The sequence below is a fragment of the Carassius auratus genome, unplaced genomic scaffold (assembly GCF_003368295.1).
Source record: "Carassius auratus strain Wakin unplaced genomic scaffold, ASM336829v1 scaf_tig00025933, whole genome shotgun sequence".
NCBI lineage: Eukaryota > Metazoa > Chordata > Actinopteri > Cypriniformes > Cyprinidae > Carassius > Carassius auratus.
The window spans coordinates 277518-292048 of record NW_020525469.1 but is presented as its reverse complement, the minus strand read 5'-3'; the positions used below and the strand labels follow the sequence as shown (position 1 = coordinate 292048).

Here is a 14531-nt window from a genome sequence, read left to right as displayed (position 1 = left end):
TTACTTTTCTGGACATGGACAGTATACCGTACACACAGCTTCAATGGAGGGACTGAGAGCTTTCAGACTAAATCTAAAATATCTTAAACTGTGTTCCGAAGATAAACGGAGGTCTCACTGGTTTGGAACGACATTAGGGTGAGTAATTAATGACATAATTTTCATTTTTTGGTGAACTAACCCTTTAACACCATAAACCAGGGGTGTCAAACATGCGGGCCGCGGGGCAAACACGGCCCACAGAGGTGTCCAATCCGGCCCGCAGGAGGATTTCAACAATAATATAAAATATTAAAATAAACATCTGTTTGAAAATTAAATAAAGTGTGTTCGCTACAACATTTTATTTTGAATTTAAAGAGGAAGAAATTACTAATTTATTTACGTAAATATCGCGCCTTGGGAGTCTGGACACTTAACATGCACATTTTAAAGCAGAATCTCGAGCAGCATGAGGATATGCTGATAGCTGCGTTGTAACTGATGCTTGTGTGGCAATTTTTTTGTGATTTTAATAAACATGTCCAAAAGGAAAAAAATTGGCCTGGAACGATGGACCAGTGATGGAGTACTCGAGTCCTGGACTCGGACTCGAGTCCGACTCGAGTCACTTTTCTTTGGACTCGAGTCCGACTCGAGACTCCATTCTCTGGACTCGTGACTCGACTTGGACTCGTGGACTGATGACTCGTACTTGGACTCGGACTCGAGGATATATAAAATCGGATTTGAGCATTCATCACGTTGTTTTTGACTAAAAATGTTATAAAAAATGTTTCATGCCCAAGACAGACATTGCTACCGTTCGCTCTCTTTGCTTGACAACACACTCACTGACGTCACTCACTTTACTTTCACTTTACTATTTTTCCAAAGCGCACTTGAAGCGCTCGGGCACTTGCGGGAAAGGATGAAGCTGATTGATTAGTTCTTGTCACATGACCCGCGGTGCGCTTGCGGCATTCTGAAAAGTTGAGATGTTTTTAACTCAATGCGGTGCGGACGCGCCTGGATGCTGCCGTTATGAGAGCGCATACGCTTCCATTATGAGCGAGCATACCGCGCGCCTACAGTACATTGGAAATAACGAACTTGAGCGTGCAAAAGATGCGATATTTGAATGGCCCTTATCGTTACACGTTGCTTTCTGACCAAGCGCGTGCTGTCACACACACACATTCACTTGAACACATACAAACGCACTCACGCTAAATCACTCGATCACTCTCTCTCTCTCTCTCTCTCTCTCTCACACACACACTTTCTCTCACACACACTGATTGTAATATGCACGTTTCTTTTTTTTTGCCAAATGTATTTCTGTAATACAGTGTTAAAGGATTAGTTCACATAAAAATGAAAATTTCCTAATAATTTACTCCTCCCAATGCCATCCTGGATATCCATGGCGTTTTTTCTTAAATTATGTATTTTAAGGAAAACATTTCAGGATGTTTTCTTCATATAATGGACTTCAATGCCTACCAACTCAGTTGGTTGCTATTGTTTCCTCAAAAAAAAAAAAAAAAAAAATTCCAATACGGGACTCGAGACTCGACTCGGACTCGAACTCTGGTAATGGTGACTCGACTTGGACTCGACTCGGACTCTTCTTTGGTGACTCGGACTCGGACTCGAACACTGAGACTCGAGACTCGACTCGGACTCGACAGTTGGTGGCTCGACTACAACACTGCGACGGACAAGCTATTTAAGGAGAAATTGAAAAAAAGGTATTATTAGCTCAACGCCAACATGTAAGTTTAATCAAACTCGTGGCTAATATTAAATTACACTCTGACTCACTGGACAACTTCGTATGGAAAAAGTAAATGAGTAAGGAGTGTGCGATATTTATCATGTACTAATATCCTAACTCGTGTTTTAATTATTTGCGAACTAACGTTTTGTAATTTGGAAAGGAAAAAAAAAACACAAGAGAGTTTTTCAGTGTCGGATGAAGGCTATAATTTTACTATATAATTCAAGCGCGATCGCTTTTATACAATAGCTAAAAAGATGCTATATTAAGTGTTACATTAGTCACAATGCTGTCTATGGGGCCGTTCACATATCGCGCCTAAAAACGCGTGGAAAACGCTAGGCGCGCCGTTTTCTCCTTCTTTTCAAAGCGCTCGGGCAGAAGCGCTCCTGAGGCGTCTGCCTCTGCTAAGCAACCATGACGTGCTCTCTCCATGAAGACGCGTAAATTTCACCAAAGGATAAATGGATTTGCAGCACAAAAAAAAAATCGCTCTCAGTAGCTCTGCTACTAAATTTATTTCAAAATGGCAATCCATATACAGCTATGAACAGCTGTTTCTTCATCTTGGCTGAGCTTTTTTTTTTTGTTACGGGAAAGGATGAAGCTTATTGGTTAGTTCTTGTCACATGACCCGCGGTGCGCTTGCGGCATTCTGAAAAGTTGAGATGTTTTTAACTCGATGCGGTGCAGACGCGCCTGGAAAAAACGGGCGTGTCGCTTCCATTATGAGCACGCATGCCGCGCGCCTACATTGGAAATAACGAACTTGCGCGCGCAAAAGTCGCGAAATGTGAATGGCCCCAATCTCTGTTTCGGCAAGGAAAAGTTTTTAACAAGGCCAAAGTAAGACCAATTGTTTGTCTCCGTGCTGCACTGCGTATTTGGTTACTGAATTAATCTTTGTTTTTGAACAAAGCATTTGAATCTATGATTCAGTGGCCCATTCATAAAAGACAATCACTAACTTCATTTCTAAATGAACCAGCCGTTTTGAATGAGTGAGTTCACTCATAAAGACAGAGATTTAGTGTCATATTTTTTTTATCCATGTCAAGCTTATCCTCTCAAAAACACACTCTGCAAAATATGGTAATATAAGTCATTTTGTATTAATATTGCACACCCCTAAAATAACCTAGCATCATCTTCAAAAACATAATATATATATATACACATATAGGAAATTTATATATACACACACACACATACATTTTTGTAAATTATATTGTAGTTTGTATGGTTAATATTAATGTAATTGTAGACAAACTAGAGTTTAACAAAAAGGTAATTTGGCCCGTACAAGGGGACATTTTCTCCGATCCGGCCCTCAACCTTAAATGAGTTTGACACCCCTGCCATAAACTGTAAAATGTAACACCGAAGCATTTTTTCACAAAAATGATATGACAGCAAATTCCGATTAATTATATTTTTTCTTCTTCTTCTTCTTCTTCTTATATATCATAGATTCTTGCTAGCTGCTTGTCTTTGCCGCTCTGAAATTTAAAATCATTGGTTAAGCCAATCACATTCGTTCGGAAATGACGTGTGTTATGCGCCTCACATCCGGCTCAGCCGCCTCAAACTTCCGCTGTAAACACAGGAACACTGCGAAAACAAAACAATCGAGCAAAATACCGGAGGGAGCAGTTCACAATCACAATAATCGCCCGGCTGGACTTTTGCCTCCCCGGTTTCTCGCTGACGATCGGTAACAGTTGATAAATTAAACTTTTCCCCAAACCTGCCGGGATGTCTACAACATCACCTCCATTCAAAGTGAAACAAACACTCTTCTGGTTCGGGCTTCAGTTGGCAAATAAAGGGAATATTCTCCACAACAGAGCGAATAGCATCCCGTGTCTCCATATCCCCTGCCGTTTTCGATTTCCCTAACCTAAACTACATTTTATTTTTTTTATTGCTCAATATCATAAGAACTTTGTCAAGGAATTACATACACATTCGATCTTAAATTCGGCCCGTACGCTTAGACGCTCTCCGCCCGTCCTGCCGTTTTTGAGCTGGAGGGAAACTGGGAGATGGTTTTCTATCTCAGACTGAGTACAAAAGAGAACTGAGTGGAAGTACGAAGTCTGACATAGACAGGCTTCTTCTTGTTGTTGTTTTAGCTCCTCTGTCCACCCTCAGTCCTCTTAATGAGAGAAGAAGAAGAAGAAAAAAAAACTTATACTCGCTTATTCAGATTGGTGCTTGTCAAGAACTGTAACAGTTATATCTTAATATTTCTACCTGGATTTAATAAATATTTAATTGAAAACTGCTCTCCCGTTTTCTCTATTTCATTCTTCAATTCATTTCTTTCAACTATATATTCCCTACAGTACATTATAGCATGTTCAACTGTTTCCCTAACGCCACATACCTCACATAGCCCTGTTGGGTGCTTCTTTATTAGATGCATTGTACTATTTCATCTGGTATGCCCCAGTCCTAACCTTGTGATGATGTTCTCCTCCGCTCTGCACCTACCTGATTCTCTTCCTTTCTCCACTATTGGCTGTATTTGATACAAATGTCTGCACTTTGAATCTGTGTCCCAATGCTTCTGCCATTCTTTCCGAATGTTCTTTTTAATAATAGATTTAATTTCAAACCCACTGAATGCTATCTAAATGTCAACATTCTCATGCTCTACCGCTTTTTTTGCAAGCTTATCTGCTTCTTCGTTTCCACTCAAGCCGATGTGAGCTGGAACCCACAAAAAAATTACAATTATACCGTTTTGCTCTAATGAATATAGTTCTTGCATAATTTCTATTATCATCTCTTGTCTTGTTTCTGACTTCTGCTCATTTAAACTTATTAGAACTGCACTAGAATCTGAACATACCATTGCCTTGGATATTTTAACTTCACTAATCCACCTCATTGCCATAGTTATAGCAAACATTTCTCCTGTATATACTGACAGACAATCTGATATTCTATTTTTCTTTCCCACTTTTATCTTGGGTACTGATCCCACACCCCCATTTCTGAGTCTTTTGAAGCATCAGTGAATATATGCATAAACTCTCCATACAATAACCCCATATATTCACTTACACTACATATCTCTGTCTCGTCGGACCCTTCCTTTTGTCTTCTTTCTAATAATAAGATCAACTTCTGGTTGGCATAACCCAAATTGGTACTGATGAGGGAATTCTTATAGCTTACCCAACCTCTTCCAGACTCATTGCTTTTATTATCTTCCCCACTCTCCATCCAAAGCTATTACACTCCTTCCTCTCATGTTCCCAGCTTAGTCTCAATACTTTTTCTGTAGGATGATTTTCACTCTGATCTCTTAAGTTTGCCCAATAGGACGCCATTAACTGTTGTCTTCTTATCTGTAGCGGCATTTCTCCCATCTCTACAGGTACCGCTGAGACTGGAGAAGTTAGACATGCCCCATAACATATTCTTAAGGCTTGATACTGAATTCTATCTAATTTAATTAAATTAGTTTTATTTGCACAGCAATATTCTAGACAACCATAATCTAATATAGATCTTATCATGGCTATGTATATATCTGCTCCCCATTCTTGGCCCGATAACACCTCATCACATTCACTACTCGTTTACATCTTCCTACCATCTTTTCTATATGTTCTTTCCATGTTAATCTGTTGTCAAACCATACTCCAAGAAATCTAACTATATTAAAACTTTATAGTTCTTTATATAACTTTAGCTTAATATCTCACAGCAAATCTCTGAGTGATAAAAAACATAGTGTTGGGCAGCTAGTGATAAAATCTGGTGTTAACTTACAATTATTATATGCTTTATCACTTGTTTAGTGATAATGCACAGTGTTACCTTTGGGTGTTAACACATAATCAACATCTGCGCATGTGCACAGCATTTTCAATCTCCCCGCCCATCATGTGCTCTTCGGTCTCCATGACTACACATTGTCTTTAAGGATTTGCCTGCAAACAAGTTAACAACGGTTCCACTTCCAAGCAAGGTAGGCCAAAAGTATTATTAACTTAACAACTTGTGATTTATTTAGGAACTTGGATCATCACTAAAACAAATTTAATTAATTTTATATTATACTGTTTGTGTGAAAAATAACTTCATTATTTGCCTCATTTTATCCAAATATTGAGTCAAAGGTATGATTAGACCTAAAGTTATTTCTAATTTATCACAAGATAAATGCACAAAGTCGACACTGTATAATCGTCTTTAATTAAGTATTAAAATAAGTATTGAAATATCATAATATTGATAATTAGTAAGGTATGTGGTTGACTTAACTCTGTCAGCATTTTCTGCCTCAGTTTAATTTCCCGCTCTTTTGATCCGCTGTTCACCTGCCATTTCACGGTAACGTTACGCCTAAACTAAGATATAAAGAATTGTTGGTCCATTTGTCCATTTTAAAGGGCATTTTAATATATAGTAACTTATATGATAAGACACTGTAATTTTATTAAATTCACAGGACAGCACCATGACTGAGAGTGAAGCGGTGAGACTACTAAATTCTTTAATGGCGGATGATGGAGATAGACGTAAGTGTCTTAATTTTATCTGTGCTAATTTTAATCGTTTTGTTAAATAAATGTTGCAGCTTTAGCAATTTCTGCGTGATACTGACATTATGTGTTATTTTGGAACTGACAGGGTTTAGATGGTGAAACCTATATATTTTTTTGTAATGTGACGAAAGTATCGTTAATACGGTCCCTAACTAATAAGACCGTTTATATCTTTCATCCAGTAACTATCTAACTTACGGGTTAGTTCTGGTGTTTTGAAATGTCATTCAAACGAGAAAGCAGACGTTGATCGAATTGATTGCTACTAAAATAATATTTTCTTGTGTAACTTAGCGCCCTGGGGCTCGAGCACTAACTGATTTGGCCAAGCACCGACGGAAATGGCCTATTTTTATACAGTCTGTGGGCCTATGACATCTTGAGAGCGGAACGCTCTGTATATTCCATCTAGCATTGTTCTCGTGGTACTTTGATAACAAACGCGTATGTACAGTGCCCCAAAAAACGTCTCTTGGTGAGGCTCGAAAAAACGTGCTCGACACGGGAGGGTTTTCGGGTTTCTCCCGACGAGGCATTTTTTGTCTTATTTTGTATTATTAGTTGAGCAGATGTGCATTATTGAGTGACCTGAAGTGAGAGAGTATTTCTGTACAACTTAGTTCTAGCTTTATAGTTGTAAATCTTTAACAGTATTTAGTGCTTATGTGTGAATATAAAGTTTTAATTGTTTAAACAATTGGCATAGGCAAGTGGTAGTTCTTGTGTGTGGGTACTAAACAGAATCTGTAGTAAAACAAAGTGACCTATAGTGATTATATTGAGTCTGTTGGTTAACTTTTTCCTATGGAGGTCAAGCACTCACTGGCAAACACAACAAGTCGTGGGAAGTCGTGGCCTAATGGTTGGACTCCCAATCGAAGGGTTGTGGGTTCTAGTCTCGGGCCGGACGGAATTGTGGGTGGGGGGAGTGCATGTACAGTTCTCTCTCCACCCTAAATACCACGACTTAGGTGCCCTTGAGCAAGGCATCGAACCCCCAACTGCTCCCCGGGCGCTGCAGCATAAATGGTTGCCCACTGCTCCGGGTGTGTGCTCACAGTGTGTGTGTGTGTGTTCACTGCTCTGTGTGTGTGCATTTCGGATGGGTTAAATGCAGAGCACAAATTCTGAGTATGGGTCACCATACTTGGCTGAATGTCACTTCACTTTCACTTTCACTTTCATAAACCAACACCTGTGCCCACACTGTAATGTTGTCATATGCATTTGGTCACAAATTAAATTATTATTAGTTTTCTGTTTGAATTTGTATCTTATGTATTTCTATCTTTCTGTGTCATTTTTATTTGTATAAAATGTCATTCAAGTTTGCTTAACTTTTACAGGTTGGACAGTAAAGGCAAGAACACAATACATGGACACTAGAAAATATGTAAAACTCAAAGAGCCATGCTTTTTGGAGTTTGTCACTGAAGGTAAGTCTGTAAATGAAACTATATTATACAGTAAATGCACAAGGTACTTTTATGTCTTAATGATACATTTTTTTTTTTGGGGTAGTAATGAAGTTATTGTTTTACAGCAAAAAAAGCATTTGCCATTCGAGAACAGACACCTGTTAAGGTAACTGATGACACCTCTACAGAAGTGAACGTGGATGTATTTCCTGAACTTGTTGCTGAAAGGGGCATGTGCTTTAGTTTACATACTAATGATGGTAATTATGTTTATACTTTTCTGGTCTTATTTTAAAATTGTTGATGTTTACATTTTTGCTAGTTATATTTGTATATACTCTATACAGATTCCACTTCTGCACATGAGTTGTCCCCTCTTCTGACTGATGGGAACTCTGTCAGCAAGTCTTCAACCTTTCCTGAATGCAATGAAGGCAACCAAACGTCTGCATTCCCTTTCAAAAGACCCAGGTTGGATGATTCCAAGCTTGCAAAAGAGGTTGGTAAGACAAGGAATCTAACCCAGCTTAAAGAAAATGTTCTCCACTTTATCAAAAAATGCTGTTCTAGACAATATGTACATTTTGGTGTTGTCTGTTTAGACCATTGAAGACATCCTAAAGTGCAAACCTGGTGGTGTAGAAGTGATGCAGCACTATAAAGAAACTGGAAATATGTCAACATCCAAAAGAAAGGAGATGATTAATATATTGGTTGCACACATGACTGAACAAGAAGGGTAAGCTTTGTTCATTTAATTTGTTCAGATCACTGTACTTTCAACTTATTCAAATGTGACCCTGCCTGTGAAACACTATTAAATATTTAATAATATTTATTATTAAATAAATGCATAACCTAGTTGCTTAACCCATGTTTTCTAAAGTGATCCAATCCATTTGGGCTGAGAAACAGACATAAATTTTGTCATATTTGTAACACTAATATTGCTTTTACGCCAATTGTACCAAGAACAGTTTTTATTGTATTTACCCCAAGTAAACAGCAGAATAAGACTATATTTTGGTTTCATGATATATTGTTTATCATTGCAGAAGGATATTAGGGCTGGGCGATATATCTAACGATATGATCATGCGCATCTAATCAGTAAAGCTGCTTCCGTGATCACCGCTAAAATCTCCATCACCTGCTTATAATTGGAGTGGCATGTAATAGACAGAGCCGTAGATCGCTGACAAGCCACGCCATATCGCGTTCATTATCTCAGATGAATCGCCTTCGATAATGAACACGATATTGCGTACATTGTCAGGGATCTATGGCTCTGTCTATTAAATGGCACTCCAATTATATCGGGTTTTACAGTGCACCCATCTAGTGGCACTCCACTTATTAATCCACTTATCCATTATTGAATCACATTTGTTTTAATGGCACTATATACATACATCATTCATAATCATTTTCATAAAAAAAAAGTAAATAATATATAATCTTACAATAAATGTAGAAAATAGTGTTCTTGTTTTTTGTGCTTAACTTTAAGGCATTTACTCCTTGACTGAAGCAAACTATACCACATCTGACATGGAAATGGCTTAAACAGTTATCACAAAAATAGCAACAATGATCCTTAAATCTCTTAACAGATCTGATATTACACACTGAACATGATAAACCTGAGAAAGAGCAGCCTTTTAGAGTCCTTTAGACACAAGCAGCACAGAAGAACATGCTTCAAGAACAGAACTGAAACAGACGAGATATCTACAAAAACATCTTTGTGCAGGATTAACGTTTACAGACACTGTTCATCATCTTAACAAACATAAACCAATAAAAGTCCTTCAAGTGGACCTGAAAAGCTTTTTCACTCCTAGTCAGTCGAGACTTGAGTTCTGGTGAAGATGGCTGACCGAGGACAGCTTGCTGCGTTAGATTCTCTGTGAAGAGTGCTTGTGTTCCACAGTATAATATAACACAAAAACACAATATACAAGAACATTAACAACATACACAATGGGCTGAAGTATATGTGTTCATTCAAAGAAAGTGTTTCTATGAATTAATTAGAGAAGAGTCAGTTTTTATAGCAGTGTTTCAGAGAGAACTCTCCACACACTTTCAGGTCTCAGATGTCTTTCTGAGGTGTTGTGTTAGCCACGGTGAGCAGGGGTCTGGAGTCATTTACAGACATCCTGGACCTAGTGTGTTTATTACCTGAGGGGTCTGTGATCATTTGATCTAATGAATAATTCATTTGTTAAATCAAATCCAAACTGCCTTTTTTATTTATCACTTCAGTAGTGTCCTTCAATTGAGGGTCATTGTGATTAGGGGATGTCACGTTGTCAGTGTCCTTCGATTGAGGGTCATTGTGATTAGGGGATGTCCCATTGGTAGTGTCCATTAGTGGTTCTTCCTCATTATGGGATGTCACATCTGTAGCATTCTTCTATTCATCATGGGAAGGAGACACATGTTTAATTTGTGATTTAAACAAAGACAAAAAGACTAGATAATGCTAAACTGTAAAAGATATGTACTAATAAAAGACACTTGTTCTCTAAAAGGTTATACTCTAAACAGGGGCGTAGATTGTGGGGGGACATGGGGGAGATAACCCCGCCCCCAATAACCAAAACTAGCTAGAATAAATAATAATAATAGTTAAATAGGCTATTGCTTTATTGAAGTTATGTAATCAACCAACTTTGCATGTGTGTATGATAGCACAAAAGACATATTTACAAAAATATATAAACAAACAAACAAACAAATAAATAAACTTCATGAGGGAGCTTGACCCAGAACTCTTAAACTAAAACAGCTCACACTTGTCTTCAACCCCCTCAATGTTTAAACCAAAATTACACCCTTGACTGTAAATAATTGTATTATTTTAGATTTATATTAGTTTTAGAATTACATTAGTTTATAATTTTATCAGGTCACACTTTATATTAGGTGACTTAAACTACTCTGTACTTCCATTTAAATTAATTGCACACAGTATCTCACCTGTTCATCGGGCTTCTTCCTGTGTCCTGTTTGAACAATAAACTCAATTAAACACATTGACTTTTTGGTTGATTAGAATAAAAATACATCTTTTTACATTTTCTAAACACTTTCTTTTACACAATAAATATCATATTTCCATCTTAAATCAGCCGTATGTAACATTTACCATGCTTTGGTCTGCGGCGATAGTAAATCACAGCAGCTGCAGTCACTGTCAGCAGAACAAGAGCTGCAGATATTCCTGCTACAACAGCTGGAGACAGACCTGAATCAGGAACAGCTGGAGACAGACACTCGTTATTACTACAGAGAGTCAACTTTACTCTTATCTTTGAATGATTATTGTTTTTATTTGTATAATATTGATTTAACTAATCATTTTTGAGGAAGAGCAGCTCAAACAGTGTTACAGCAATATGAGCTGAGAGAGAACAGCAGCACAGAAAACTGATTAATTTGATGAATTTATCCATGTTAATACCATTAAACATCAAATATGTATATTTTCTGAAGAATAAAAACTGACATGCATGTGAAAGAAATAATATAGAAAGATGATATTTTCACTTTCTGATCTGAATATCGACCAACATTTTGACATGCTAAATAATGTACAGATGGACATTTTAAATGAAACTGCTCCTCTTAAAGTTTTTAAACCAAAACCTAAATCTGAAAGGTGGCTAACTCCCGAAATTCATTCTTTAAGACAGACGTGCAGGAAAAAGGACAGATTTCAGTCTGCACGCGAGGTAATTAACCCTTGTGCATTGTTCAAATTAACTACCCTTTCGTTATGTTCGGGATGAAAACATCCACTCAATTAAACTGCTGTAAAAATGTATCAGATTCTTTTTTTTTTTTTTTTTTTTGCATAAATCTGTTAATCAACTTCAGTCCTGATCAAAACTACCAAATGTTTTACAAAAATCCAAGATTTTAACTCTTTAATTGCCAAGTTCATAAATTATGTCACTGATTTGGGGAAAAAAAACACACAATTCAATATAAAAGTAATTGTGCATTTTGATGCATTTTTAGTTTTTGTGCAGCATTAGATTTTAATTTTTTTCTCCCTAATTTACTGTTGGTGGCTGTTTTTGCCCCATTGACTTCCATTATAATGACATTTTTTGATTGCAAAGCCATGACAGCATATAATCATGCATTCTTGATTGTTTGTGGTTATCCCTTTTGGGAAGAGGTAAAATTTGTTATTTTTTACAGTTGATCACTAGGTGGGACCATTAACCCTTTAGATAGGCCTGTGCAAAAAAAGGCTTAGTTTCTGGCTTGTATATGGAGTTATATAGTGAATCGATGGCTGAAGGAGGCAGTTGTTGCCTCTTGCCTCTAGCTAATTCTTTCATTAAGAGGAATGATTTATAATATTGAACTGTATTCTAAAACTGTTTAAGGGTGAAGGAAGTGAATTATTATGTTACACTCACCAGTGACATTAACACTGAAGCTCCTCGTGATGCTGAATCTGCTGCTGATGATCTGTAGTGTATATTCTCCAGAGTCTGTGGTTCTGGTGTTTGTGATGATCAGAGATCCAGTCTGATGATCCAGCTTCAGTCTGTCTCTGAATCTCTCTTCAGCATCTTTACACTGATCATCTGCACAGATACTGCTCTGATTTCTAGTGATTTCATTGAGGGGAATGTCATTAAAATACCACGTCATCAAATCATCTGTTTTTTTCATGACACCAGGATCCAAAGTAACAGACTCTCCCTCATTCACTGACTTTCTCTTCATTTCTTTTTCATCAGCAGCAGAAACATCTGAAACACAAACCAACATCTTTATGTTGAAGAGAAAAAGACAAATCAAAACTACAGAGCATGAAAGAACCATGGATACAAAAGCGAAGCTTAAACTCATTTAAATGACATGCAAGCAGGCTATATCTGTCTTATTAATTTTGTTAATAAAAGTAAGATGTTTAATATAGGCTGCAATTTAATATTTGCCATTTTACGGCTGATTTGTTTTAATTAAAAATGAACCACAAACTACAATCATTTTAAAGAAAGGGGAAATATTTATTTGTGTTACAATGTGGGCAAAACCCATTTTTCTTATTCATATTGTTAATATAAGTGCAAAGTTAAATATAAGTGAATTTGTCATTGTATCTGTTTTATTGTATAGCATTTTTAATAATAATAATAATAATAATGAGCCAAACTAAGCATTCATTTGAAGTAAGGGGAAAATCCAAAAACCTTTTATTTATTTTACAACATGGATATGTCTTATTTGTTGTGTTAATAAAAGTTTAATGTATAATAATATTGTAATTGTAGTATTGCTGATGTTGTGTGTGGGATTTATTATTTTTATTTATTTTTTCATTAAGAGAAATAGTGAATCAACCTTTAGTATTCATTTTTTCCAAGAACAGGAAAGATCTAATGTTAAAGATCAAAATAAGCGCTGCAGATGAACACGAGATTGGTTGCTGCTGAGGTAAATAGACGCTCTCGATCTTTCTGTATCTTACTGTATCTTTGCAATGGCTTTAGAAATGTTTGTTAATTCTTGATTTGGGTACAATCACAGGCAGACAGTAGTGAAGTATTGTTACTCTGCTGTAAAAGTGCTTTTCAGGTGTCTGTACTTGTTCTTAAATATTAAAGACAAAAAAAAAAAAAAAACTTTTCTTTGTAAAAAAGTACAACTTTATGCTTTGGAATGTAGTGAAGTAAAGTTTTACAAAGAGAAACACTCTGATAAATTACTGACACTTTTTAAATTAACTTGTGTAAAGTAAAAATACTTCATTACTGTCTGCCTCTGGACAGCACAGACATGTTACAGGTAATAATATGATCAAAACGTCATGAGGCTACAAACGACGGTCAAAGTTTAAACGTAATGTAAATCAGAGGTCATGATGAGAAACTGTCCTCTCTACAAAACACAGCTGCAGAATGTCACCGTTTAATGTGCTTAAAACATATATTACTCACCATGGACAGTAACATTGAAGATCTTGTCACTGCTGCTGCTGTCGGGGATGATGATTATCTGCAGTTTATAAAATCCAGAGTCTGTGTTTGTGATGTTCATGATGGTCAGAGATCCAGTCTGATGATCCAGCTTCAGTCTGTCTCTGAATCTCTCAGTGTCTTTATTACACTGAACATCTGTACAGGTCTTACTGGGATCTCCAGTGATTCGAGCGATGCGAACACCATTATAATACCATTGCACTTTGTTGTCTTGGGTTTTTGTAACATCAGTGTGTAGAGTGACTGAATCTCCCTCCATCACTGACACATCTATCTTCACAGCAGATGCACCCGCAGAAGAAACAGAGAATACATTACAACAATTGTGAGACCAAAATATACAAAAATCAAAACAATATAACCAAGATATAATTGACAGTGCTTTAAGTTTCAAGTAGGTCTATTGAACAGCATTGTCCAAGTAATACTACAAAATTGTTACACCCCTGGTTATTTACACATACACTCATCAAAAAACAAAACAAAAAAAAATCACTCCATTTGACTCTTGAATCACATCTTGTGAATCCACATTTTGATTCATGCACACTCACTATTATAAAGTATTACTCAAGTGGCATCTCATAGGACTTACAGACATTCAGATTTTAGTTTTCAAAAAAAAAAAGTATTAGTCAGGTATAAATGGAAGAAAAAAAACTACTTGAGATTTTTCCACATTATTAAGCAGGCCACAGTTCTCATGCAATACAGTATGTGGAGAAAGAAAGATCTTTCTGAAGATGAAAAGCACGCAATAGTCTGCAATAGGCAT

The 14531-nt window shown here is 36.7% G+C and overlaps 1 protein-coding gene across 1 annotated transcript; it reads right to left on the bottom strand.

The window, feature by feature from the left end:
• Positions 1–9446: 9446 nt before the first annotated feature.
• LOC113078533 (uncharacterized) lies at positions 9447–13942 on the bottom strand. Its single transcript, XM_026250831.1, has 7 exons — positions 13907–13942; positions 13715–13772; positions 12185–12523; positions 10900–11013; positions 10731–10756; positions 10009–10164; positions 9447–9476 (listed from the first exon to the last, which is right to left on the bottom strand). The coding sequence occupies exons 1-7, from the start codon at positions 13940–13942 to the stop codon at positions 9447–9449; spliced, it is 759 nt and encodes a 252-aa protein (XP_026106616.1).
• Between the last annotated feature and the right edge of the window lie 589 nt (positions 13943–14531).

Excerpts from the sequence above, each read along its gene's own strand:
- LOC113078533 (XM_026250831.1), bottom strand. The coding sequence starts at position 13,942 with ATGGTGTTCGCATCGCTCGAATCACTGGAGATCCCA. Across the intron at positions 12,524-13,714 it reads CTTCAATGTTACTGTCCATG|ATGTTTCTGCTGCTGATGAA; the intron begins GTGAGTAATATA and ends TTTGTGTTTCAG. Across the intron at positions 9,477-10,008 it reads AATTGAAGGACACTACTGAA|ATATCTCGTCTGTTTCAGTT; the intron begins GTGATAAATAAA and ends ATGTTTTTGTAG.